At 44.3% G+C, this 27,941-nt stretch overlaps 1 protein-coding gene across 1 annotated transcript in view; it reads right to left on the bottom strand.

The window, feature by feature from the left end:
- The window catches only part of LOC126263470 (LIM/homeobox protein Lhx9), a 598,391-nt gene that overhangs the window by 265,980 nt on the left and 304,470 nt on the right, over positions 1-27,941 (bottom strand). The window contains exons 2-3 of the mRNA XM_049960563.1: positions 19,791-20,083; positions 19,321-19,751 (exon numbers count right to left, since the gene is read on the bottom strand). Of these exons, the coding sequence (XP_049816520.1) occupies positions 19,321-19,751; positions 19,791-20,033 (674 nt within the window). The 5' untranslated portion in view covers positions 20,034-20,083. The remainder of the gene's footprint in view (positions 1-19,320; positions 19,752-19,790; positions 20,084-27,941) is intronic.

The raw sequence follows: 27,941 nt of genomic DNA, 5'->3' as shown, positions 1-27,941 counted from the left end.
GGCACGAATTTTCAGTCGTCACGACGTTGTCAGGAGGCGTCTTTATTTGTTCGTCTGGAAAGTGAACACCGTCCTGGTCTCTATGCAGAGAGTTCACACTGGGCGTTTCTCCTTAAAGCGGCGCTTTTCACGATGACGACCGCCGAGATGCAGGGGACGGCGCGGAAAGGAGGTCGTGTCGGCTCGGCTGGAGATTTGCATGCGCTCAGACGTAACTCTTGTGGCGCTGTGTGGTAGGGCTGTGAGGGGGTGTGGGAGGGGGAGGGCGCCTGATGGGGGGGGGGGGGGGGAGCAGCAGAGCCGGTGGACGGCTGCCAAGGCGTCGCCAGGCGCGGCTATTAAGCGGCGCCTCTGGTCTGCTCTGCTGCTGCTCTCGCCTCGCGCTCAGAGATTCCAGCTCCAGAGGCGGAGGGGTTCGCGCCTGCGCACGCCGCAGCCGGGCGAGACTCAAGTGCCGCCTGATGGGTCAACACGGATTCCGCTGGCGGAACGTTTTAAGTGTTCCGCTCATGTTCAGAAAATTTCTTCTTTTACGTATTCTCGACATATTGTCGGCTGGAAGAGCGACTAATACACTTAAGAAATAAGATACGTTTCACTATACAGTTGTAATATTTTATTTTTACCTATTGGATACCGGTTTCGGTACACAGTGTCATCCTTAGCCCATCCCATAATCAAAAAATACCAGTATACAGTTAGAGCAACAATTGCAAGAGAAATTTATGGAATATTTTTTTCTCTGTGACAGACAAAGTATGATAGACACGGTGGTCCATTCATCGTGAGCGGGCTAAATATCTCACGAAGTAAGTGTCAAACGAAAAAACTCCATAGAACGAAACTCGTCTAGCTTGAAAGGGGAAACCAGATGGCCCTATGGTTGGCCCGCTATATGGCGCTGCCATAGGTCAAACGGATATTACCTGCGTTTTTTTTTAAAATAGGATCCCCTATTTTTTATTACATATTCGTGTAGTAAGTAAAGCGATATGAATCTTTTAGTTGGACCACTTTTTTCGCTTTCTGATACATGGCGCTGTAATAGTCACAAACATATGTCCGACAATTTTAGACGAACACCTGGTAACAGGCAGGTTTTTTAAATTAAAATACAGAACGTAGGTACGTTTGAACATTTTATTTCGGTTGTTCCAATGTGAACTTATCATTTCAAAGAACGCATGCTGTTACAGCGTGATTACCTGTAAATACCACATTAATGCAATAAATGCTCAAAATGATGTCCGTCAACCTCAATGCATTTGGCAATACGTTCGACGACATTCTTCTTAACAGCAAGTAGTTCGCCTTCACTAATGTTCGCACATGCATTGACAATGCGATGACGCATGTTGTCAGGCGTCGTCGGTGGATCACGACAGCAAATATCCTTCAACTTTCCCCACAGAGAGAAATCCGCGGACGTCAGATCCGGTGAACGTTACGTGCTTGGACGACCAATCCACCTGTCATGAAATGTACCATTCAATACCGCTTCAACCGCACGCGAGCTATGTGCCGGACATCCATCATTTTGGAAGTACATCGCCATTCTGTCATGCACTCAAACATCTTGTAGTAACATCGGTAGAACATTACGTAGGAAATCAGCATACATTACACCATTTAAATTGCCTTCGATAAAATGGGGGCGAATTATCCTTCCTCCCATAATGTCGCACCATACATTAACCCGCCAAGATCGCTGATGTTCCACCTGTGGCAGCCATCGTGGATTTTCCGTTGCACAATAGTGTATATTATGCCGGTTTACGTTACCGCTATTGGTGAATGACGCTTCGTCGCTAAATAGAACACGTGCAAAATATCCGTCATCGTCCCGTAATTTCTCTTGTGCCCAGTGGCAGAACTGTAGACGAAGTTCAAAGTCGTCGCCATGCAATTCCTCGTGCATAAAAATGATACGGGTGCAATCGATGTTGATGTAGCATTCTCAACACCGACGTTTTTCAGATTCCCGATTCTTGCGCAATTTATCTGCTACTGATGTGCGGATTAGCTGCGACAGCAGCTAAAACACCTACTTAGGCATCATCATTTGTTGCAGGTCGTGGTTGACGTTTCACATGTGGCTGAACACTTCCTGTTTCCTTAAATAACGTAACTATCCGGCGAACGGTCCGGACACTTGGATGATGTCGTTCAGGATCCCGAGCAGCATACATAGCACACGCCCGTTGGGCATTTTGATCACAATAGCTATACATCAACAGGATATCGACCTTTTCCGCGATTGGTAAACGGTCCATTTTAACACGGGTAATGTATCACGAAGCAAATACCGTCCGCACTGGCGGAATGTACGTGACACCACGTAGTTATACGTTTGTGACTATTACAGCGCCATCTATCACAAAGCGAAAAAAGTGGTCCAACTAAAACATTCATATTTCTTTAGGTACTACACGAATATGTGATATAAAATGGGGGTTCCTACTTAAAAAAACGAAGTTTATATCCGTATGACCTATGGCAGCGCCATCTAGCGGGCCAATCATAGCGCCATCTGGTTTCCCCCTTCGAGCTAGACGTGTTTCGTTCTTTGTAATTTTTTAGTTTCATGCTTATTTCGTGAGATATTTCACCCGGTCACGGTCAATGGACCACCCTGTATAGTGCAACCTTAAAAGGTACTCCCCTACTCCCGTCACGCAGTGACAACCAGAGCACTCCTATTCGTGGGCTGTTGTAGGCGTAGGAACAGAGGAGTAGGGGGAATCACGACTGCCGAAAGTGTTTTGAAAACTTGTTCAAGAACGCTTTATCTGACGCGTAAACAGTATGTAATATGTCAGCTTCGTGCACACACAGACATACGAACAAACAGACACACAAGATCGGCACAACTCCTCTAGATGCACTTCACTTCAACAGCGTCAGTCTTAGAATCCAAAGAAAATAGCGCGCAACAGCGATATTAATAATTAAATAGCACTACGCTAATCTTTTAGCAGCCGGCCGAAGTGGCCGTGCGGTTCTACGCGCTGCAGCCTGGAACCGCGAGACCGCTACGGTCGCAGGTTCGAATCCTGCCTCGGGCATGGATGTGTGTGATGTCCTTAGGTTAGTTCGGTTTAACTAGTTCTAAGTTCTAGGGGACTAATGACCTCAGAAGTTGAGTCGCATAGTGCTCAGAGCCATTTGAACCAATTCTTTAGCAACACATCTACACCGGATATGTGAATAGCATTATGAAAATGTTCAAATCAAAGGGATCTCTGGCACCATCTACAGGTTACAAACAGCGCACTTCGCCACAATGAACGAATCAACGTACAGTACTTCGCGCTCGGACAAAAAGAGACTGTTGTGGGGTTGAGCGAGTGAGAAATAACTGGTGTGTGTGCTTATGGTTGAAGGCTGTACTTCCAGGTGGTCATAACTGCATACTATCGGAATAACAGTTCTAATTTTTGTGCGGGATCGATTCCTAGGGCGTGTACAGGGTGAGACATTTATAGTGTCGTGGCCATTTTGCTCCGAAACGAAAGGGGAAAATCGAAAATTTTTTCATAAATTTGCAGTATTCATACGAGAACATAAGAGAGTGGCTGTAACTCGTCCTTCATATGATACTCTCAATGTTTTTTCAGTGCTTAATTACTTTTTAAAAAAAGGGATGGTGTATTTTCTTCCAACGAAATGGAGAGGTCATTCAGTTTTGAGTATAAAAGTTGTAATACATTTATCCGCTAGGGGTGATAGGTGATGTGATATTGGACAAATAAGAGAGCAAAAGGTTTTCACACATTTTGACTTCACTGGCATCCATTTACGTACAAAACAAACTGTAGATGTACACTGTATAACTACAATTCCTATTCACATTAGAACGAATTTCAGTTTAGTAAATGCTCAAAGTGACGACCATGAACTTCAATGAATTTTTGAAAACGCGCTTCAAAAGACTAATGAACAGCGCTCAACATTTCTTTGCTGTCCGCCCCCGGTAGGTAACGGGCCGGGTTCGATTTCCGACTAGTTCGGAGATTTTCCCCGCTCAGGGACTGGGTGTTGTGTTGTCCTTATCATCATCATTTCATCCCCGTCGACACGCAAGTCGCCGAAGTGGCGTCAACTCGAAAGACTTGCACCAGGCGAACGGTCTACCCGACTGGAAGCCACACGGCATTTCCATTTCTTTGCTGATTTATCACAGCCATTTCTAACATTTTGAGGTAGATTTTCGGATGTGGTTGGTATTTCTTAATAAACTACGTCCTCCTTGGATAACCGTAAGAAGTCTTGGGGGGGGGGGGGGGGGGGGCGCTTGGACCCGGGGAACGAGCAGTCCAATGGATAGGCCATCTACATCATATCCATCGGTCAGGATAATCTCTGTTTAGTATTTGTCGAACTATAGCTGAGTAATGAGATGGGTAACCATCGTGTTGATACCAAATGGCAGCCAGTTTCATAAGGGCCATGTCTTCAAGCAACGCTGAAAGTTCTTGATTCAAAAACTTTCCGTATTTCCTGCTATTCAGTTCACCTTTAATGAAGTACGGTCCAGTGTCACGTAATTCCAGAATTCCACACCAAATATTCATGCTCCACTGCCTTTGATGCTCAACTTCCTGTAACCATCTTGGATTTTCCACTGATGAATAATGTGTATTACGTCGGTCCACTTGAGCGCCATTGGTAAATATCAACTAAACAGAAAATAAAATGTCGGAAAATGTATCGTTTTTAATTTGTACTAGAGCCCATAGACAAAATTCAATACGCTTCTGGAAATCATCCCCACGAAGGGCTTCATGTAAACTAACGTGATATGGATGGAATTTATTACGCTTAAGTATTCGAAGAACACTCCTTCGCGAAATTTTCGAATCAAGTTCCAATCGACGGGAACTTATGTGAGGAATAGCGGGAACTGCAGTTAATACAGCGACTTCCGAATTTTCCTCAATAGCATCTCTTCTTCAATTATGTTTTCTTGGTGCGTCAACTCCCGATTCTGAGAATAAGTTCGCAAGTCGTTGAAAATTTCTTGCTGGTGGCTGCCCTCTTTCAGGGTACCATTCTCCGCTTAAGTTGCAAGCTGCTCTTGCGTTCCTATTAGCTTCAAAATAAATGTATGTCATACCGATTCTCTCATTAATCGTGTATCGAACATCCATGATTACAAAACGAAGTGGAGTTTACGGAGAATAGTAGGTAATGTTCTTACGAGGATTAAATTGGCTCTAGATAAATTCGTACCGATGTCAACAAACCTGTAAACAAAGTATCGTAATGAGAATACAACTAAAACATCAACAAACCATCTTACGTAGACAAATGGGTACTCTTCTTTGAATAACGAAAACAAAATAAATATATATAGAGAGAAGTCATAGTGTGTGGAAAGCATTTGCTGTCATATTTGTCCAATATGACATCACCTATCATCCCATTTCCGTAGAAGAAAGTACACCATCCCATTTACAAAAAGTAATTTGACCCTGAAAGAACATGGAGAATGCCATGTTAAAGACAAGCTGATGGCAGTGTCTTTATGTGCGCTTATGAATACTGCAAATTTTGTATGGAAAGATTTTCGATTTTCCCTTTCGTTCCGAGCAAAATGGCCATGACGCTATAACCGCCTCACCTTCCGTATCTTTCACATACCTTGAAAGTGTGTTATTTCCTCCTTAAAATATGGGGTCAAGTTGTTGATGTTCGCTTGTCAGTGTTAGCATGCATTAGAGAAATACAGGTAATTTTTTTGGTTTTCAGTAATTTTGGACTAGAATGTGTTCAGAATCTGCTGTGACACTCTAATACCCCCTACAAAATCGAATAAATACACTCCTGGAAATGGAAAAAAGAACACATTGACACCGGTGTGTCAGACCCACCATACTTGCTCCGGACACTGCGAGAGGGCTGTACAAGCAATGATCACACGCACGGCACAGCGGACACACCAGGAACCGCGGTGTTGGCCGTCGAATGGCGCTAGCTGCGCAGCATTTGTGCACCGCCGCCGTCAGTGTCAGCCAGTTTGCCGTGGCATACGGAGCTCCATAGCAGTCTTTAACACTGGTAGCATGCCGCGACAGCGTGGACGTGAACCGTATGTGCAGTTGACGGACTTTGAGCGAGGGCGTATAGTGGGCATGCGGGAGGCCGGGTGGACGTACCGCCGAATTGCTGAACACGTGGGGCGTGAGGTCTCCACAGTACATCGATGTTGTCGCCAGTGGTCGGCGGAAGGTGCACGTGCCCGTCGACCTGGGACCGGACCGCAGCGACGCACGGATGCACGCCAAGACCGTAGGATCCTACGCAGTGCCGTAGGGGACCGCACCGCCACTTCCCAGCAAATTAGGGACACTGTTGCTCCTGGGGTATCGGCGAGGACCATTCGCAACCGTCTCCATGAAGCTGGGCTACGGTCCCGCACACCGTTAGGCCGTCTTCCGCTCACGCCCCAACATCGTGCAGCCCGCCTCCAGTGGTGTCGCGACAGGCGTGAATGGAGGGACGAATGGAGACGTGTCGTCTTCAGCGATGAGAGTCGCTTCTGCCTTGGTGCCAATGATGGTCGTATGCGTGTTTGGCGCCGTGCAGGTGAGCGCCACGATCAGGACTGCATACGACCGAGGCACACAGGGCCAACACCTGGCATCATGGTGTGGGGAGCGATCTCCTACACTGGCCGTACACCAGTGGTGATCGTCGAGGGGACACTGAATAGTGCACGGTACATCCAAACCGTCATCGAACCCATCGTTCTACCATTCCTAGACCGGCAAGGGAACTTGCTGTTCCAACAGGACAATGCACGTCCGCATGTATCCCGTGCCACCCAACGTGCTCTAGAAGGTGTAAGTCAACTACCCTGGCCAGCAAGATCTCCGGATCTGTCCCCCATTGAGCATGTTTGGGACTGGATGAAGCGTCGTCTCACGCGGTCTGCACGTCCAGCACGAACGCTGGTCCAATTGAGGCGCCAGGTGGAAATGGCATGGCAAGCCGTTCCACAGGACTACATCCAGCATCTCTACGATCGTCTCCATGGGAGAATAGCAGCCTGCATTGCTGCGAAAGGTGGATATACACTGTACTAGTGCCGACATTGTGCATGCTCTGTTGCCTGTGTCTATGTGCCTGTGGTTCTGTCAGTGTGATCATGTGATGTATCTGACCCCAGGAATGTGTCAATAAAGTTTCCCCTTCCTGGGACAATGAATTCACGGTGTTCTTATTTCAATTTCCAGGAGTGTAACTTTATTTAATCACAACAATACAGCGATACATTTTTTTGGACGTAGCACCGAGTCTACATTCGGCAACGATCTATAGATGTCTGTCATTGAATGTTATGAGTATTTAACGTATTGCAATTATTTTCTAACATAAATAAGATTCCCGTGGAACATTTTGCGAAATTTGGTGAGTCACGAATTTTTTAAACCTTTGTTTTAAGCTTAATTTGCTCTGAACAATGCACTGTTCCAATATAAACTTTTCGTTCAAAAAATCCAAGTTCAGGACTGAGGAGGCTACGAGAAAGCATCACAAGAGTATCACGCATCAAAAATGTGTTTCAGAACATGCAGCAGTGAGTTAATAGTTTGGCAAGAAACTAATTTCGGTCGAGTAGCAAGTTGAAAAATTTACGATTTTGCACTGGGTCAAAACATACAGGCAAGGGAATGGTCTCGGCTTTTGTGCCAGCCTGTACCATTTGTCTGTGGCGTTAACAAGCATCAATACACCGCGTCGGGCAGCACACGAGAGAGAGAGAGAGGGAGAGAGAGGGAGGGAAGGGGGTGGGGGTGTTGAGGCAGCAGTCAGCCAGCCAGTTAGTTATACGTCGGCCACTGGACAGTTGTTAATCTATCGCGCCAGCCAGCAATATGGAGTGGTAACCGCGCATTAAGCGTCTCTATCGGTTTCTGGATAATTGTTTTTGTGTGATCAATCGGTTAAGCTGAGTGGAATGAGGATGAAGTGAGGCAATTACGTAAACTGCGTGCAAATCATCCGCGCGCCGCCAGCACTACTTGTCGCTCTGACGTCACTAATGAGCGGCAGACAGCGCTACCTTCCGGCGGAAACGCTCGCCGACACACATTTCCCGCGGCCACACCGTCGGTGTATTTTCGGTGTCAGAATGAGGCACAATTTTGCGGGATCCAAGAGCTAATCAAATTTGTAACCTCGGGTAGCTTTCCGCAGCTAATAGTAACACGTCTAAAGAAGAAGTTGCCTTGTCAGACGCAAAGATATATGCAACAAACAAAATGTAGGTAAAGAAAGAAGCAGACGCAGTTCGGATGTAACCAAACAAATAGCTGCAGCGAGGTCCTGTAAATACGAATTCAAAGCAGTCAAAAAGTCAAAGAGTAACGTTAGGAAAAAAGCAAGAGAATTTTACTGAAGGCTAAATAGAATGAAGCCGAATCCAAAAATAGCCTGAGAAACAGGACGAAAGTGAGGAATTTTTAAAGAGCTTCAATTCTACAAGTATCTCCCCATGCTTTCCAAACTTCGCAAAAGTTTTCTGCTTAAACTGTGAGACAAACACTTCTGGAACAAAGGCTTTCGCGGAGAAAAGGCTTACCGCAGCCTAGGTGATTGTTTACACTACAAAAAAAGGCAAGTTTACTGTTTAACGCCCGTCGATAGAGCATTAGAGACGGAGAACATAAGGTAAGGATGCGTAAGGAATCAGTCCAGTCACTTCAAAGGAACCATCTCCGAACTTGACACATGTGATTTACGGAAACAACGGAAAACCTAAAATTGTATTGTCAGAAGAGGATATGAGTCGTCGTCCTCTCGAACGAGAGTCTAGTGGGCTAACCACTACGCCACCTCGCTCTGTGCTTCCGCTTTGAATCTTTCATTCTTCCCGTGGTGTTGAGTAAACCACTTGTCAGCGATATTGCTTTCTCCGTAAGCGCCAGTCTAGAAAGGTGTGAAGAGGAGTCTTTCCGAATTTGTGTGACTTACGGCGTTACCGAAATTTAGCGGATTTCTTTTCGTTCTCATGTGACTAACTGCACACTTCTCTTTATTCAAGGTCAATTGCCACTTTTCACACCATACAGACATCTTATCTGGATCATTTGTTTTGGTCAGCTGATGACTTTACAAGACGGTAAATGAAAGCATCATCTGAAACAGCCGGCCGAAGTGGCCGTGCGGTTAAAGGCACTGCAGTCTGGAACCGCAAGACCGCTACGGTCGCAGGTTCGAATCCTGCCTCGGGCATGGATGTTTGTGATGTCCTTAGGTTAGTTAGGTTTAACTAGTTCTAAGTTCTAGGGGACTAATGACCTCAGCAGTTGAGTCCCATAGTGCTCAGAGCCATTTGAACCATCTGAAACAATCTAAGAGGGCTACTCAGATTGTCCCCTATGTCATTAATATAGATCAGGAAGAATAGAGGGCCTATAACACTTCCTTGGGGAACTCCGGATATTACTTCTGTTTTACTCGATGACTTTCCGTCTGTTACTACGAACTGTGACCTTTCTGATCGGAGATGGTTCAAATGGCTCTGAGCACTATGGGACTCAACTGCTGAGGTCATTAGTCCCCTAGAACTTAGAACTAGTTAAACCTAACTAACCTAAGGACATCACAAACATCCATGCCCGAGGCAGGAGTCGAACCTGCGACCGTAGCGGTCTTGCGGTTCCAGACTGCAGCGCCTTTAACCGCACGGCCACTTCGGCCGGCCTGATCGGAGATCACGAATCCAGTCGCACAACTGAGGCGATACTCCGTAGGCACGCAGCTTGGTTAGAAGTCGCTTCTGAGGAACGGTGTCGAAAGACTTCTGGAATACTAAAATTATGGACTGAATTTGACATTACATGTCGATAGCAGTCACTACTTCATAAGTGTAAAGAGCTAGTTGTGTTTCACAAGAACGATATTTTCTGAAACCGTGCTGACTATGTCTCAATAAATCGTTTTCTTCGAAGTACTTCATAATGTTCGAATACAGTATATGTTCCAAAACCCTACTGCAAAATGACGTTAGTGATATAGGCCTGTAATTCAGCGGATTACTCCTACCTCCCTTTTTGGGTATTGGTGTGACTTCAGTAATTTTCCAGTCTTTAGGTACGGATCTTTCTGTGAGTGAGTGGTTGTATATAATTGCTAAATATGGAGCTATTTTATCAGCATACTCTTTGAGGAACCTGACTGGTATACAATCTGGACCGGAGGCCATTCTTTATTAAGTGATTTAAGCTGCTTCGTTACTCCGAGGATATCTACTTCTATGCCGGCCAATGTGGCCGAGCGGTTCTAGTCGCTTCAGTCTGGAGCCGAGCGACCGCTACGGTCGCAGGTTCGAATCCTGTCTCGGGCATGGGTGTATGTGATGTCCTTAGGTTAGTTAGGTTTAAGTAGTTCTAAGTTCTAGGCGACTGATGCCTCAGATGTTAAGTCCAATAGTGCTCAGAGCCATCTGAGCCATTTATCTACTTCTATGTTTCTCATTGTGGTGTGCGTACTGTAAGACCTTCGGTACACACACACCATCAGATTATTTGACTTGTCGCTCTAACGAAGTAGGCCAGTGTCAGCAATACGTCTCGTGGTGTTATCGTGGCGTGTTTATCTTCTGCCGTTAGTTCAGACGATAGAAATGCCACTTGCACGCTTAGAGTAGCAGATTGACGGTGACCAACTTTAAACAGAACTTGATTAATTTTCACACACATTTATTAAAATAATAAAAAGGCATAGATATTACGTAACTTGATTCTGGATGCTGTTTACAACTGACAATCTGAAGTTCCTTGGGTCTTGGTACGTTAATCTTATTCTCACATAGCTCTGATACTTGACAAAGTGTCTGTACATTTCTCTTTATGGCTATGTACAGGAATATGATAATCCTATTGGGCGCAGACTGAAACTTGACTATAGACTGGTACAGACTAATGCAGACTGACGCATCGGAGGTCTGTACACTCGTTATAATACCTCGCGCGTTCAGGTATCACTGCGCGATTGTGATCCGCGAGGAGAGAAAGTTCTACGTTAGCAGCAATCTCATTGGCTGCGTTACATATTAATACGCGGATCGGCGGAAGCAGAATTTGGTCCGTCTCTAAGACAGCGCCATCTCTTAGTGCGGAGACGGACGAGCGCTGCGCCGGCGCTGTTGTGCTTAGCGGGGCGCGCTCGATTGGGAAAGTTGTGTACGCGCTGACTACGCGGAACTGTGTACACAACACTCATCTTGGCAATTGTCTTGATTGGAATTCAGGGATTATTACTTCGTCTTCATTGGTGAAGGAGTTTCGGAAAATCGTGTTTAATAACTCCGCTTTAGTGGCACTGTCATCAGTGACTTCACCGTTGGTATCGCGTAGTGAAGGTACTGATTGCGTCTTGCCATTGGTGTGCTCTATGTATGACCAGAATCTCTTTGGGTTTTCTGCTAGAAAGAAGGCCAACGTGCACGGCGTAAGACCGCCATTTCGCCCGGGCAGGTGAACCAAACTCGTGGGTTACCTCAACCAGCAATAGCACACGACATTTAAATTTTAAAGACAAGGATTTTCCTCCGGTAACAGCCTGACAGCACCAGCGCGACCAAGAACACAGTCCGGAGGTGGGGCGGTTTTTTGCCCCAGGATGCGGCCGTTAATTGGTTCGTGAGGCTCCTGACTGCGTGACGTATCCGCGGTCCGCCGCGCCGAACTCTGTTTGGAGTGGCCAAGCCAGCGCTGGCCGTGCGCGCCGAATCGCGGCCACCAGGCCGCCGCCGTCGCATAATATTGGTGCTGGCCCCGGCGCGGGCGGACCTCCCTTCTTCCCGGCACCCGGACAGTTTAATTAAATGCTTCGGCTCCGCATTAAGAGATCGATTTATTGTGTGGAATCTCCGAGTACGAGCCGCCTCGCCCGGCGCACAATGAGCTCTCCGTTTAATTCTCGCCTCGTCAGCGGTGGGCCTGGGCGGTGCAGGGACGGGGGTAGCGGGTAGCGGGTACGGAAGGGGGTGCTCCGCGGTGGAGGTATTAGCGTCGTCGAGACGCCACTCGGCTGATGCCAATTACGCCTGATTCGACGCTCTCCTCGTCCGCTTCCACCCCCATCCCCCACCCCCTCTCCTGCGCCTCTTACCAACTACGCTGGTGGCAAGCAAGGTACAAGGTACTCGTGTCACTGGAGAATTCTATAGCTGCGCCTGGCGACGCAAAGGTACCGGCACTTTTACGACTGTCAACGTGACTGCCAACTCAGAGTCTAGCATCTGGCAAAGCATTTCTACAGATCAAATTGTAAATGCCGTGTGGCTGGGCCTCCCGTCGGGTAGACCGTTCGCTGGTGCAAGTCTTTTGAGTTGACGCCACTTCGGAGACTTGCGTGTCGATGGGGAAGAAGTGATGATGGTAAGGACACTTTCTTTTTTCACTAGCTGCTTATTTTTTATGACCCACCGTCTAATTTCTTATGGTGGGTCGTATGTTGGCACTTAGTCGCTGTGACTGGGTCCGGGATCCGGTGAAAGGTCTCTGTTGGATTCCTTTCATGTTAATTTCTTAAATCTGTTGTCATTTACGGCATAAATCCCTCTTCTAAATTTTCTGTGGTGTTTCTGACCATCTGGGAGGAGACTGAGCAGTGGAACGTGTTACTTTTACACATAAATAAGAACGATCTGTCACACTACTACACTTTAAAACACAGTTTATATGTAATTCATGTCACACAGTCTCATACGGAACCTACATCCGCTTTCTTTTATATACTGTATATGATAAGATACTGTCATCCCCCTTCCCGTGTGTGTGAGAAGATGAATGAGCAAATGTATTTCTAGTTGCAAGCTTGATGGTATCAGACAAGCCTGTCTGCTAGAGAACAGTAGGACCAGCGTCGGAACAGGTAGCTACGCTTTCTAAAAGCAGAGAGGTTTCTATTCTCACAAGGGAACCTCCCCATCGCACCCCCCTCAGATTTAGTTATAAGTTGGCACAGTGGATAGGCCTTGAAAAACTGAACACATATCAATTGAGGAAACAGGAAGAAGTTGTGTGGAACTATGAAAAAAATAAGCAAAATATACAAACTGAGTAGTTCGTGGGAAGATAGGCAACAACAAGGACACTAGAAACGCCGGAGCGCTGTGTTCTCGTGGTAACGTGAGCAGCTGCGGAACGAAAGATCCTTGGTTCAAATCTTCCATCGAGTGAGAAGTTTAATTTTTTATCTTCAATTTATGTGACAAACTCTTATGTTTTCATCACTTTTTTGGGAGTGATTATTACATCCACAAGAAAACCTAAATCGGGCAGGGTAGAAGAATCTTTTTACCCATTCGCCAAGTGTACAAGTTAGGTGGGTCGACAACATATTCCTGTCATGTGACGCACATGCCGTCACCAGTGTCGTATATAATATATCAGATGTGTTTTCCTGTGGAGGAATCGGTTGACCTATGACCTTGCGATCAAATGTTTTCGGTTCCTATTGGAGAGGCACGTCCTTTCGTCTTACTAATCGCACGGTTTTGCGATGCGGTCGCAAAACACAGACACTAAACTTATTACAGTGAACAGAGACGTCAATGAACGAACGGACAGATAATAACTATGCAAAAATAAAGAAAGTAAAATTTTCACTCGAGGGAAGATTTGAACCAAGGACCTCTCGTTCTGCAGCTGCTCACGCTACCTTGGGACCACGGCGCTCCTGAAATCACATTCTCCATGATGTTGCCTATGTGGGCCATGGACTACTCAGTTTGTATATTTTGCTTATTTTTTCACAGTTCCACACAACTTCTTCCTGTTTTCTCAATTGATCTGTGTTCAGTTTTTCAAGGCCTATCCACTGTGGCAACTTGTAACTAAATCTGACGGGGGTGCGATGGGGAGGTTCCCTTGTCAGTATGGTCCTGTCCGTCCCTTGTCATGTTGGTATAGGAAGCTGCCTCTATGGTCACTTCCGTTTACATCTGTTAAGCACCCTCGGTAGGGGCCCAGGCAGTCGGTCCGCGACGAGCGTCTGAATTGGTAAGATCTCCGCCTAAGCGAGTCTCTGCTAAGTCCGTAGGACAATAGATTTCTTAAGTTCAGCCTAACTGAAAATTTAATCACCTTTATTTCAGGTTTAGATCTAAAATATCTTATGTTATCTTAAATTGCAAAGCAGTGTAATTCGAGTGTGAAGTTCAGAATATCTTCCAGTAGTTGCTTTATCACTACTTTGTGAGTAAAGTGGAACCACGTGTTGATGATACGTAACTCTAACTAAGACCATCAATCATAAATGCGAATGTTCGTGAGATTATAACGCCTCCTCTCGACAATATTTTTCAATATAGCAACTTTTCTTTATGGCTGGCTCTGAGCACTATGGGACTTAACTTCTGAGGTCATCAGTCTCCTAGAACTTAGAACTACTTAAACGTAACTAACCTAAGGAGATCACACACATCCATGCCCGAGGCAGAATTCGAACCTGCGTCCATAGCGGTCGCTCGGCTCCAGACTGTAGCGCCTAGAACCGCTCGTCCACCCCGGCCGGCTTTTCTTTATGTTCAACCCACGTGGGGTGTACTTTGTGAGACCAGTACCACGTGCTTATACAATTGTTTGACCCATCAGGTTAATAGTAAGACGATAGTAACCAGTTCGAGGTTTTTCTTTTGTAAATTGCGTTTCGATGTAATTTAGTTTAATAATCAAAATTACTGTGGAGTTACTCTCTTTGTGTAAACCAAATTGACCACGTGGAGGCGGGCTCTATTTGTTTACAACCATTTGATATCTTTTTTCTGCAGCATTAGAAAAACTTATAACTAATACAAAATCAAGTGAGATATTAATAAACAAAACGAAATTATATATTTATTTGGAAAGAAGAAAGGAAGAGAATTGAATAGAGAAGAGATAGGTATAGTATTGCCCATCACCTGGTTGTGGCCGGCGGCTCGGGTCTTGGAGTGACCCTCAAGACGCTGGCCATTGCTCACCATGCCTTTAACGTCTACCATTCTAAAAACTAACGTAACTAGGAGAGATTAGGGTACGTTAAAGCTAGAACTAAGACTAAGACCTCCATGTCCAGTCTGCTAAACTATTTACGATATACATTAGAGAGGTAACTGATTTTGTGCTTGGCTCAAAGTTGCTAATGGAAGGGTATTTGTGGTAAAAGTAATAAAGGTAATGACGCTAACGGTTTGTGTTGAGCCTACAAGGCTCCTAGTAGAGTACATCAGGTGCAAGCACCTCTCAGCCCCGCCGACAACACGAACTGAACGGTGGTTTTCCCCGATCTACCAAAGGTATCCGTCGGGTTGGGCTCAAAAGAGAGGGACCACAATTAAGATCCTTCCATCCAGACTGTGCGCTGCCTCTTAACATGGAGGTACTGTTATCTATTAACATATTTACATATAAGGTGCAATTTGTTTTTAGGATTGTGTGTCTTGTGCACCTCTTGTCGGTTGTTCCACTCTGTTCTTTGAAGTTGTCTTGGTTGACACTATGGATCATCCGCGCTGGACGCTTCAATATCTGTGTTGGTGCCCTGGTTTGTATCTGTTTCTTCTTCATCACTCGTAGCGCTAATCATGTCTGTGTCCCCCTGGGCACCATGATGTCTGTTTGGACCGAAATGGACAGAAATGATGATTATGATGATAAGGACAACACCACTTCCAGTCCCTGAGCGGAGAATATCTCTGACCCAGCAGGGAATCGAACCCGGCCCGTTAGGTATGACATTCGGTCGCGCTGACCACTCAGCTACCAGGGGCGGACTTCTACACATTGAAAAATCAATACATTGAGAACGATGGAATGTTACGAGACGATATAGAGCTGTCTCGACTGGTTTTGAAATGATGCAGAAATCGTGTGTTGTGAAGCCTCAGGGTATGTGAGTGAAAGTTATCGAACAGATCCACAGAAGGAATGCAAAATGGAAATCAAAAACAGCAGCGAACTTGAATTTCATTATCTTTTTACCATCTCCCGTGTATATTTGCGACAAACAAGGAGAGCTCCTGTGGAGTGGGATTTTCTTTCTGAAACCACCTGTTCTATGAAGTAGGCTGGGGACCTCTGTATAACACCCTGCAGCCACTCACAGTGATGGTCCTCGTTCGAGAATAATCGATGAAAAATAATTTTACGTAACCCTGATCCTTACCAGACAGCGCTTATCATATAACTAGAAGCTGGTGCAAACAGAATCCATGAACAATTGAATGAATTTGGATTTTATCGTCTTCTCTAGCAAGTTCATGTTTATTCCGAAACAGTTCAGGTGTGTTCTGAAGCATCTTTTAAATATTTTTTACTGGCGATAAAAATGAGCGTCACCTGGCTGTCACTATAGAGCACATTTCGGTAGAATAGCTTTCGTTGTGCATGCAGCTCTTCCAGAACTATTCACAAATATTGTGTCGCATAAAGTATCGTCAGAACTCACAAACATTTCAATAAAGATTTAAAAAGTACCTCCCAGTGGGATTCGAATCTATACCCTTCAGCACGGAATTCACACAACTTGGCCGCCACGCTATTGCAGCGTTTAGAAAAATCAGCTGTTTTTTTAAGTTATATGAATCTCGACAAATTCTTCTACCTAGATTACTTGCAAACGAGGACCTCGACAGGCTGACTGGCTGTAGGGTGTGATACATGGAACCCTAACCTACACCAATGTATAGGTATTTTCCAAAGGTCTATCTGGCCCTTCATATTGCCACGTGGCTCACTTGTTCTACTTGAAAATCATCATCAGTAGCGGCTCAGTCCTGCGTCTTACTCACATCTTTGCTACGGTGGAGCGTATTTTGTATCATACACAGTCCGGTATGTCCTGATAAAACTTGTTAACTGTGAAGGGCAAATTTGTAGCGTGCATGCAAATATTTATAATTTGTAGTACGATGAAAAATATGTCCCGCCGTGCAACTGATGTCAAGAATAATCCTCACTGATTATGCTTCGAAATAAAAGAATCGTGCGTATCACACTAAAGAAATGCCATTTAGTTGCAAAATTGTATCTGATACACTAAGGAGGAAATTCGTCTATTAACAAGTGAATCATAACGGTCATCTCAGTTTTTTGTCGTCTGCAGCGTGGAAGATACGGAACAATCGGTTCGATATTTGATGTTAGAAATCTGGGCAACGAAGGCACGACGTATTTCATTTCGTGGTATCGGCCGCTTTTTTTCTGGATTAACGCTTCGGTTGGTTCTAAGGTTAGCTCCTCAGTTTTTTTAAAATTTCAACCGTTTTTATTCACACATTGCAAATTAGTATCAGTTGTCCCAGTGTACTATGCAACAGGAAAAACGGTGTTTTGTGTAAGAGTTTGAGTTTTCACTGAATGTTTTCCATTTTTAAACGCTCTCCACATTTCTTTTAAACTGAATTTTAACGTGTTTCCTTTCCGGAAAATCATAGTCGCAATTTCAACATTTTCTGTTAGCAAAGAACAGAGTAATTTTCTTTATTACGTAGTTTAAAATGACAAGCACAGTAACACAATATATAAAAACGCCACGCATGCCGAAGTCGAGACTTGAAGCCGCCATATGTGCTTACGAGACAGTCACGCTACTTTTATACTGGTCACTCCTGGTTACTATGACAAAAAATATGCTAAATATAACATTATGAAGATTTTCCAGAGACCCTAAGGCGATAATGTAATGAGTTATTCTCACCACACCTAAGCATGTTGTTATTTTTATAGAAGAGCTGTTTCCATATCGAGTAGCTAGTCGCTTTCGTTTGGCCCTACTTACGAGACCCACTTTGCCCAGAAATTTCTTGTTGAGGTTTTTCCTTAAATGTGTATTTCCATTGCCCTCTAGCGTTAAATCCGCAAATAAAACAGTTTTCGAGCCAATAGTTCGCTACTTGATTTGCGGATGGCTTCTTCTGAAAGCTGCAGCTCACTCGCTCTGTATTAAATGCTATCGGGTGCTATTGAATCAACGGCTGAAGAAAGTAAATGGAACGTCCGAATGTGGAAGCGTTATGTAACTGTGTTATGTTTATTTCTGTACTCCGTGAGCCAGCAGAAACGGTTACATTTCGTTACACAACCGCAATGTGCCAAATGAACCGCAGATTAATGTAATGTAGTGTGCTGCGAACGTTGTTCTGGCACGTATTAGTAAAAAGTGACTGAAGCAGTGGAAACTGTTTCCAAAAAATGAAGAAAAGAAGTTGTCAAAGTCGCTAAAAATTCGACAATTCCTGCAGAATTCTATGTTTTAGTAGTAGTTGCTAATGAGCGACGCGGGACTGTTATGCCTTACAAGTAGTTTGAACTTAAATTCTGAGGTCACACACCTTGCAAAACAAAAGCAAATACAAAATCACAATTTTAACTTAAATCCGTCCGAACAGGCCTTGGAAGGCCCAATGGCACCGACCGACCGCCGAGTCATCCGCAGCCCACAGGCGTCACTGAATGCAGATATGGAGGAGCATGTGTTCAGCACACCGCTCTCCCGGCCGAGACCGGAGCCGCTACTGTCAATCAAGTAGCTCCCCAGTTTGCCTCACAAGGTCTGAGTGCATCCCGCTTGCCAACATGCGCTCGGCAGACCGGATGGTCACCCATCCAAGTGCTAGCCCAGCCCGATAGCGCTTAACTTTGGAGATCTGACGAGAACCGGTGTTACCGCTACGGCAAAAATCACAGACGTTTACGAGTACTTCATTCGTCGTTCACAAATGACACATTTACAGCCTCGAGACTGTTGATTGTTGATAGATCATGTATCAGAAAAGCCTGCTGACCTGTAGGAAGTTTCCTGCAGAGGGAACGTTGTCATAGCGAGCATCAGATGGTAATGAAAAATAACACTGCTCCATGTTTGGACATTAGGTAATTCGCTATGGAATTTAGCACCTTCAATCAATGGTCAAAAACATCGCTTGTAGGTGTCAAACAAGAGATCCATCGAAATACTGAGAATTTATAAAAGCACCGTGCGATGTAGCGGCCAGAGCCTTCGACAGTATTTATCACATCTGGCAAACTTTGATCCGGAAAGAGGATCTTATTGCATTAATAATTGCGTGGCACGCTTTGGCGCGTTAAGTTTACACTACAGCAGAGGTAGGTGATGGAACTTACCGGGGACCGCTTTGTAGAAGTTGAGGTTATCGGAGAGCCGCAGCTCTTAAAATGATTGCATTTCAGAAAAGATAAAAATGGTTGAATAAAAATATGACAGTCTTAGAGGGCCGCATAAAAACCACTAGCGGGGCTTATGTGGCCCGCTATTTGCCCACCCCTGCCCCAGAGAGTAGAGAGACGTGAGTAGACTGACCTGATGTAGTCTGTCTTGCAGAGGATCATGTTGGCCTTGGTGAAGCAGGAGCCGCCGATGTCTGCGAGCATGGCGCCGCAGCAGGAGCACTTGAGGCAGCCGTTGTGCCAGTAGCGGTCGAGCGCGTGCAGCAGGAAGCGCTCCACGATCTTGCCGCCGCAGCCGGCGCACACCTTCACCGTGCCGCCCGTGCAGTTGTTGTTGTTGTTGTTGTTGGCGGGCCCGCCGTTGTTGTTGGGGTTGGGCCCCGCGCTGCTGGCGGGACCGCCACCGGGCCCGCCGCCGCCCACCGTCGTCGCCGCGGGGTTGTTGTTGTTGGCGTTGCCGCTGTTGTTATTGTTGTTGTTGGCGTTGTTGAGGTGGTGCTGGTGGTGCGGGTGCATCTGCTGCGGGCCGCCGCCGGGCCCGCCGGGTCCGCCCCCGCCGCCACCGCCGCCGCCGCCACCGCTGCCCGGGCCGGGTCCGAAGCCGTGGTGGTCCCCCGGTCCCGGGCCGCCCGCGCCCAGCACGTGGCCGTTGCTGACGGGGCCTCCCGGGCCACCGCCCCCGCCGCCGCCTCCGGGAGGCCCACCCCCGGGCCCAGCCGCAGGGTGCGGCGGGTGCGTGTGGTGGTGGTGATGGTGGTGGTGGTGGTGCGGGTGGTAGGAGCTATTGTCCGGAGGCGGCGAGTGCGGACTCGCCAGCTCCGTGTAAGCGTGGTAATGCGGGTTCATGGCTGCCGTGGCCAGCTTGCCGGTGTGCGGGGCTGCTGCCGCGCACAGTTCTGCAACACACAAACAACAACATTTATTTACCGAGGATTATAGCTACTTATGTTTTTAGCTTAAAATAGGTTATTATATTATACCATGTATATATAATAATATGTAAATTAATATTAAATATTATTATAATTGGATATAATAAATAAAATTAATAAATTTAAATATAAAATATTATATTAATATAAATAATTTTTCCAGTCTCTCGGGACTTTACGTTGGGCAAGAGATTCGCGATAAATGCAAGCTAAGTAAGGAGCCAATGCAGTAGACTACAACACGCGGTCGCTGTAATACAATACTCCTCTTAAAATTAGGATTTTAGAAATCTTTCACGCAGGAGTATCGTACAAACATACCGCCGTTTGAGCCTCGTACAGATTCCAGTATGGAGGACATGGTGATAGACATCCCTGGGATTGTGAAGCAGCTGAATGGGTTGAAAATAAATAAATCGCCAGATCCTGATGGGATTCCAATTCGGTTTTACAGAGAGTACTGTATATAAGATGGGTAGAAGGACGGATCCTCAAAATTACAGACCAATATCCTTAACATCGGTTTGTTGCAGGATTCTCGAACATATTCTCAGTTCGAATATAATGAATTTCCTTGAGACAGAGAAGTTGCTGTCCATGCATCAGCACGGCCTTAGAAAGTATGGCTCCTGCGAAAAGCAACTCGCCCCTTTTTCCAATTGGTATCTTGCGAACCATGCATGAAGGCTATCAGACGGATGCCATATTCCTTGACTTCCGGAAAGCGTTTGACTCGGTGCCCCACTGCAGACTCCTAACTGCCGAGCGGGATTAGCCGAGCGGTCTTTGGCGCTGCAGTCACGGACTGTGCGGCTGATCCCGCCGGAGGTTCGAGTCCCCCCTCGGGCATGGGTGAGTGTGTTTGTCCTTAGGATAATTTAGGTTAAGTAGTTGGTAGGGTTAGGGACTGATGACCTTAACCGTTAAGTCCCGTAAGATTTCACACACATTTGAACATTTTGAACTCGTAACTAAGGTACGGGCATATGGGATTGGTTCCCAAATATGTGAGTGGCTCGAAGACTTCTTAAGTAATAGAACCCAGTATGCTGCCCTCGCTGGTGAGTGTTCATCGGAGGTGATGGTATCGTCTGGAGTGCCCCAGGGAAGTGTGGTAGGTCCACTGTTGTTTTCTATCTACATAAATGATCTTTTGGATAGGGTGGATAGCAATGTGCGGCTGTTTGCTGATGATGCTGTGGTGTACGGGAAGGTGTCGTCGTTGAGTGACTGTAGGAGGATACAAGATGACTTGGACAGGATTTGTGATTGGTGTAAAGAATGGCAGCTAACTCTAAATATAGATAAATGTAAATTAATGCAGGTGGATAGGAAAAAGAATCCCGTAATGTTTGAATACTCCATTAGTAGTGTCGCGCTTGACACAGTCACGCCGATTAAATATTTGGACGTAACATTGCACAGCGATATGAAGTGGGACAAGTATGTAATGGCAGTTGTAGGGGAAGGCGGATAGTCGTCTTCGGTTCATTGGTAGAATTTGGGGAAGATGTGGTTCATATGTAAAGGAGACCCCCTTATAAAACACTAATACGACCTATTCTTGAGTACTGCTCGAGCGTTTGGGATCCCTATCACATCACAGGGAGGACATAGAAGCAATTCAGAGTCGGGCTGCTAGATTTGTTACTGATAGGTTTGATCATCACGCGAGTGTTACGGAAATGTTTCAGGAAATCGGGTGGGAGTCTCTGGAGGAAAGGAGGCCTTCTTTTTGTGAATCGCTACTGAGGAAATTTAGAGAACCAGCATTTGAGGCTGACTGCAGTACAATTTGACTGCCGCCAACTTATATTTCGCGGAAAGACCACAAAGATAAGAGAGATTAGGGCTCGTACAGAGGCATATAGTAATTTTTTCCCTCGTTCTGTTTGGGAGTGGAACAGGGAGAGAAGATGCTAGTTGTGGTACGAGTTACCCTCCGCCAGGCGCCGTATGGTGGATTGCGGAGTCTGTATGTAGATGTAGATGTAGAAAGATCGTCGGGGTTGTTGGTTTGGTGGATGTCACGAACGAGATGTGTGTGTAGCATGTATAAACAGTGGAAAAAGACACAAAACAGTTTAACCCTCTGACTAACAACCGGACGTATGTGTTCCACCATAGATTATCAGAACCAGTTGGAATTTGTTGCATGTTATCGCTATGCATCAGTGTCCCACTGCTAAACGGAAGCCAACTACTGGTCAGCAGAATTCTTATAGATTGCACATGTAGCTGGTGCCTTCTTTGATTTTCATTGTTAACCCTCGTCACCGTATTGTCACACGTGATTGCTTCGCACCTGCATACAGGCAACCATATTATCATATTCGTAAAGCCGGCTGACTTTACGCTTTTCCAAATACATCGCGTCAACGACTTGCACTCACGAACTGGTGCCAGCCACATCACAAACAAAGCCCACATATTGAGCACCTGTAGTATGAGATACAAAATTGGAGAGATTCTCTTTCTACTGATGTGTGTGTCCTATCAAAATATCTAATAGGTTTTGGGCAGTCGTCTTCTGAAACCCAGGAGATCCTTATGAGTAATCCTTTGTATCATACTCCCCCGACCCACCGTGCTTGGTAAACGAAATGACCGGAAATATTTTTACCATATTCTTACTTTTGACTAACACATTCACTAAAATAACCATACACCAACGTTCTTGAAATAAAACTGATGGTCAAAGGTTAAGACCATACTTTCTCAACGTATTAGTTCCAGCCAGCGTGAATTCCACAATTAATGTTCGACATATACCCTAGAAAGGTTTTCATTTCAAATATTTTAACAGAGTATAGCTACATTCAGGTAACAACTCCAGAAAAGAAAAGGAGCAAAGTGTAAGAAGTATACGTGAACCAGATGGAAGGTAAGGATAGTAACATAAATGAAAAAGAAATACCCAAAATTTGATCAGCTGTCAGTTTAGAAAACTTCGACGATCATGAGCTACTATTGTAAGGTGAAATCTACCTGGTACTCCGCCGTTACAGGAAAACAGGTACCGACTGAAAGCTGCACAGTATACATTTTGATTATTCACCAATATGTTCCCTAACTAATAATTTAACAGGTACTGAAGAAGACAGGTTTGTACACAAACATCTGGACGTAATATGGCACTACAACAGACAAAAAAATCACCTTCGTCAGTAGAACGTGCCCTAATCGCTGTTAATCTAATACCTTTCCTACAGTCAGACGAGATACCATTCCCAAACGCAAAATGAATGAAACCAACAGGATTAAAGATCACACGACTACCTCTTTTTTAAAAAAAGAGAAAATTAAAGAACATTACAGAATATACTTCGATACAAAAGATCATATGTTGGATAAGACCAGAAAAAACAAAGGAAAGTGCACAAATTTCCTGAAAATAAGACTCAGGTCAAAAGTTCAAAGATCAGAAGGACACTGCTGTGAAGGAAGCAGTTACTGTTTTACAGTTTATAGTTTTATTTATCTTTTTAATATTTCTATCTACTGCATATAATTTCTGTCAATAATAACACACTTCTCGATTATCTATGTTTTAAATTTTTATACGCTGTAAACTGAGTACCTTCCCCTAATGGAACAGAAGAACATCTTTTTTTTTCTAGGAATAAAACTAATACTATTTCCTTTTATTATAAAAATGTCAATCCAGAAAGAAGAAGGATTTTAGTTTTAAAATGACAGCGTTAAATTTTCTCAGTAAGAAGTGTTTGCTCATTAATAATGTTTAAAAACACGTGGACTTTAGAAATGAGCTAAAATAATAAGCACTAAAAGAACTTATCAGTTAAAACAATTATAGTGGAGGCATTAATGAAGACTGTAAGGACGGACCAAAACGGGAGGTTAGGAGGTCACGTAAAAAAATGAAGGGAAAGTAATAACCAGCGGTAAAGTGCATGCCAGGAAGCCGAAAGGACGCTGGATCGAGTCACGGTGAGACGAAATTTTTCATTCTGTCTTTACCCTAGCTTTCATATCTCGATGATGGGAAGATGAGGCAGGGACGTCACATGATTCGGATTTTACGTTAAACTATATGTCCCCCTTCTCCCGTTGGATTGCTACGTAGATTAGAATCACGAACGTCGCCAAAATGGCATCCACCTTCCAAGACTTGCACCAGGCGCATAAACATCCCTCTTGAGAGACTCTCAGCCAGCCATTCCGTACGATATTTATTTTTTTTCAGAAAGTAACTTCTATATTTCTCGTAAAATAACTTATTTCTGTGAATAGTTCCGCTGCTACATGTATTTGCCATTTCATTACTCTCTCCAGCCCGCATCTCGTGGTCGTGTGGTAGGGTTCTCGATTCCCGGCGGGGTCAGGGATTTTCTCTGCCTCGTGATGGCTGGGTGTTGTGTGATGTCCTTAGGTTAGTTGGGTTTAAGTAGTTCTAAGTTCTAGGGGACTGATGACCATAGATGTTAAGTCCCATAGTGCTCAGAGCCATTACTCTCTCCAAAGGATAAAATTGGACGAGCTTCTTCTTATGTGTCTTTACGTACACTTCCGTACACAAGATGAGTCGTACAAGGTGTACCACCACATTTATTTCGTCAACGATTCAAGATTCAGCGCTGAACCTCGCGTTTGCAGGGTGGTCTAGAGGCAAGCGTATCCCCCTATGCAAACTCCCTGTAGCGTCGTTGGATGACGGTTTCAGTCAAGTTTTCCTGACCTCAATTTGTTCCTCAAGAAACTCTCTTCAATCCCTCGAAATCATTATTTTACTCTCTGTACGTGGTGTATTTACAGTTTGCAGTGGAGAACTGCTTGTTCTCGCACGTTACGTTCAATGATATCCTACAGAGGGCGAGTGACGCTGCAGTATATGTGCCGGTACGCTATTAGATGGCGAATACAGAAAGACGGCTCAGTTGCATAACGTCGACGTATTTTCCATTATAGAATATACACGTGTCACGCTCGAAAGGTCAAGGCAATCCGCTACGGAGCAGAGAAACGAATGCTAGAACTGTATCCCACGGATCTTTGTTGACCGCATCGCCGTCTCTCCTTTTCTGAGCATCTTCCCCGATGAAATCAAGACTACTTCTCTCCGCGTTGCAAACAGCAGAGAGGACTGATTTATGTCTGATGCTCCAGTGAACGCTGCGCTACAGATTATCTAAGGTCTCGTTTCAGTTATCCACTCGCTATCTTTTTTCCACGTTTCCGAGAACGTGATTCTTCTTTCGTTACAGACTAAAGAGAGGAATAAGAGCTGATCAGTGCTAGGTCAGCAGTAATTTAGGGAGTATTGCTCTCGCTGATATACAGGGTAAGTCACGAAGATATGCAAATATTTTAATATGTTATTCTACAAGTAAAACTAAAGAAAAAATTTCATATAAACATAGGTCTGCAAATGTTTGGTTGCGTAGTTAGGGCTAGTAAAAGATTTTTCCTAAAATTTAGCAACTTCGCTAATATGAAGCCATCGGAAAACTGTACGAGGTTAAAGTAAAGCTTGATTTTCATTTATTTTGTTGTTATTGGTCTGGTGAATCTAATAAAACATGTCGCAGACATGTATCTGCAGTAGTTTTCCAGAACATCCAGGGAAGCAAAGATTACTATACAAATAAATTTTGTTACTTTCCATTAATAATGTAATGCAGACATGTATCTGCAGTAGTTTTCCAGAACATCCAGGGAAGCAAAGATTACTATACAAATAAATTTTGTTACTTTCCATTAATAATGTAAAAACGTTTATGTCACTGTTGGCAACCGTTACTGAGTTGTTTCAGTCGTTTCCTAGCCTTGAAACGAGTTATTTTCTCTATTGCTCAGTGAAAGAACATAATAACAGTGTATTTAAGTGAAACCACATAGAAACTGTTGTAGTTTGTAGATTATTTATGAAACAGGGATGCCTTTCAAATTTACGACAGAGGAATACGCCGATATGGTGTTTAATTATGGTAAATGTGATAGTAATGCTACGGCTGAAGTTAGCGAATATCGCGTACTTTATCCTAGTCGGAGGATTCTTCGAACGTTACGGGAGAGATGTTCTCTACCTAGCGTTCATAATCAGTACGAGCGCTCGATACGTGAAGACGATGATGAGGATATTATGGATGCTGTTCAACGTAGCCCGGATACCAGTTCACAACGTATCTCTCAACGATTAGGCATCTCACAATCAAAGGTATGGCGTACACTGACGTACTATAATCTGTATCCTTACCATAAACAAAAAGTGCATCTTTTACATCTGGTAAATCCTGCCCTTTGCTTGGAGTTGTGCAACTGGTTAAATACTAATTGGCAGTTACACAAATACATTTTATTTACTGAAGAGGCACAGTTTACTCGAGACTTACAACTTACGTAAATTCTCTGGATCTTATGGAAAACTACTGCAGATACAAGTCTGGGACATGTTTTATTAGATTCACGAGATCAATAACAACAAAATCAATGGAAATTAAATGGAAATCGTGCTTTGCTTTAACCTCGCACAATTTTGTGATGGCTTCACATTAGCGAGTTTGCTAAATTTCAGGTAAAATCTTTTATTAGCCCTAACTCCGTAACTGAACATTTGCGGACCTATGTTTATACGAACTTTTTTCATTAGTTTTACTTGTAGAATAACATATTAAAATATTTGCATATCTTCGTGAATCACCCTACATAATGCGGTACAGTATAATGCATCTGACAATGTCGAGGGCGATATGGCCTGATCTCAGAAATTTTTACTTGAATGTAATATAATTCACCTATGGACATTATTTTTACCAATTCAATAACCACAGATGTAGAAGTCGGTTGTCTTATATAGTAACAATGAAAGTGCACAGCAAACATTCTGCTTCTGTGCTCTTTTTACACTATGAAAAGTATGCAGACGAACCCCTACTACATTTTCCAGTTCTAACAACGTCATAGTTTTAGCTGATCCGTCGGTCTCACCAGCGTAATGAGGCTGAATAATTACTCTTTCGATAACCCATGGCTATCAGCTTGCAAAAGATATTATACACATTCATACTGAAAGTTATATGAATGGTAATTCTCAAACGTTTATTGCATTTATTACACTCACTCTATTCCATTACCAGTTTTACACTCAACGGCTCGCTCTAGTACCACAGAAGAAGTCCAGTGATGTTTTAACAAGTCCTATCATCCTGCCATTTCTTCTAGTTAATACTAGGTGACGAACCCGGCACTGACAGTATTCTATTACAAACGAAAACAAATAGATGAACTCTGCTTGTAGTGTAATATCGAAATAATTTCATTTCCACGTATTGATAAAAACACTTCTGAAATTAGTAAACAGTCGTACAAAGAAATATGTATAATGCACAAATGTATAAGTACAGCTGCTTTAAGTATCTACAAAGCGATATTGTAGAAGTCTCTACGGCAACGCCTCTTCATATTTATATAGACGGCTTCGCAGTTGAAAGCTGTCAAAAGCGCTGCCAAGTGTCAAGGATTTATTTAAGTTTACTCAGCTGTAGGAGTGACTTAGTTGTAAAGTATAAATGTATTAAAACTTCATGCATGATGCGGCAGTTTTTCACGCATTCGAGTAGTTATGACGTCGTATCGTAGAATGACAGATATATTTGTGTAGGTACATTTAGCGGCATATGTGGATAGTGTATGCGAAATACGTTGCGAATAGAGTTAGAAGGAAAGAAGCAATAAATTTAAACGTCGTACATAATGCGGAAGTTTTTCACGGATCGTATTGTTTATGGCGTATATCTCTACATCTACATCTATACTCCGCAAACTACCCACCGGTGTGTGGCGGAGGGCACTTTACGTGCCA

The sequence above is a fragment of the Schistocerca nitens genome, chromosome 6 (genome assembly GCF_023898315.1).
Source record: "Schistocerca nitens isolate TAMUIC-IGC-003100 chromosome 6, iqSchNite1.1, whole genome shotgun sequence".
Lineage (NCBI taxonomy): Eukaryota > Metazoa > Arthropoda > Insecta > Orthoptera > Acrididae > Schistocerca > Schistocerca nitens.
This window is presented reverse-complemented; position numbering and strand designations above follow the sequence as displayed.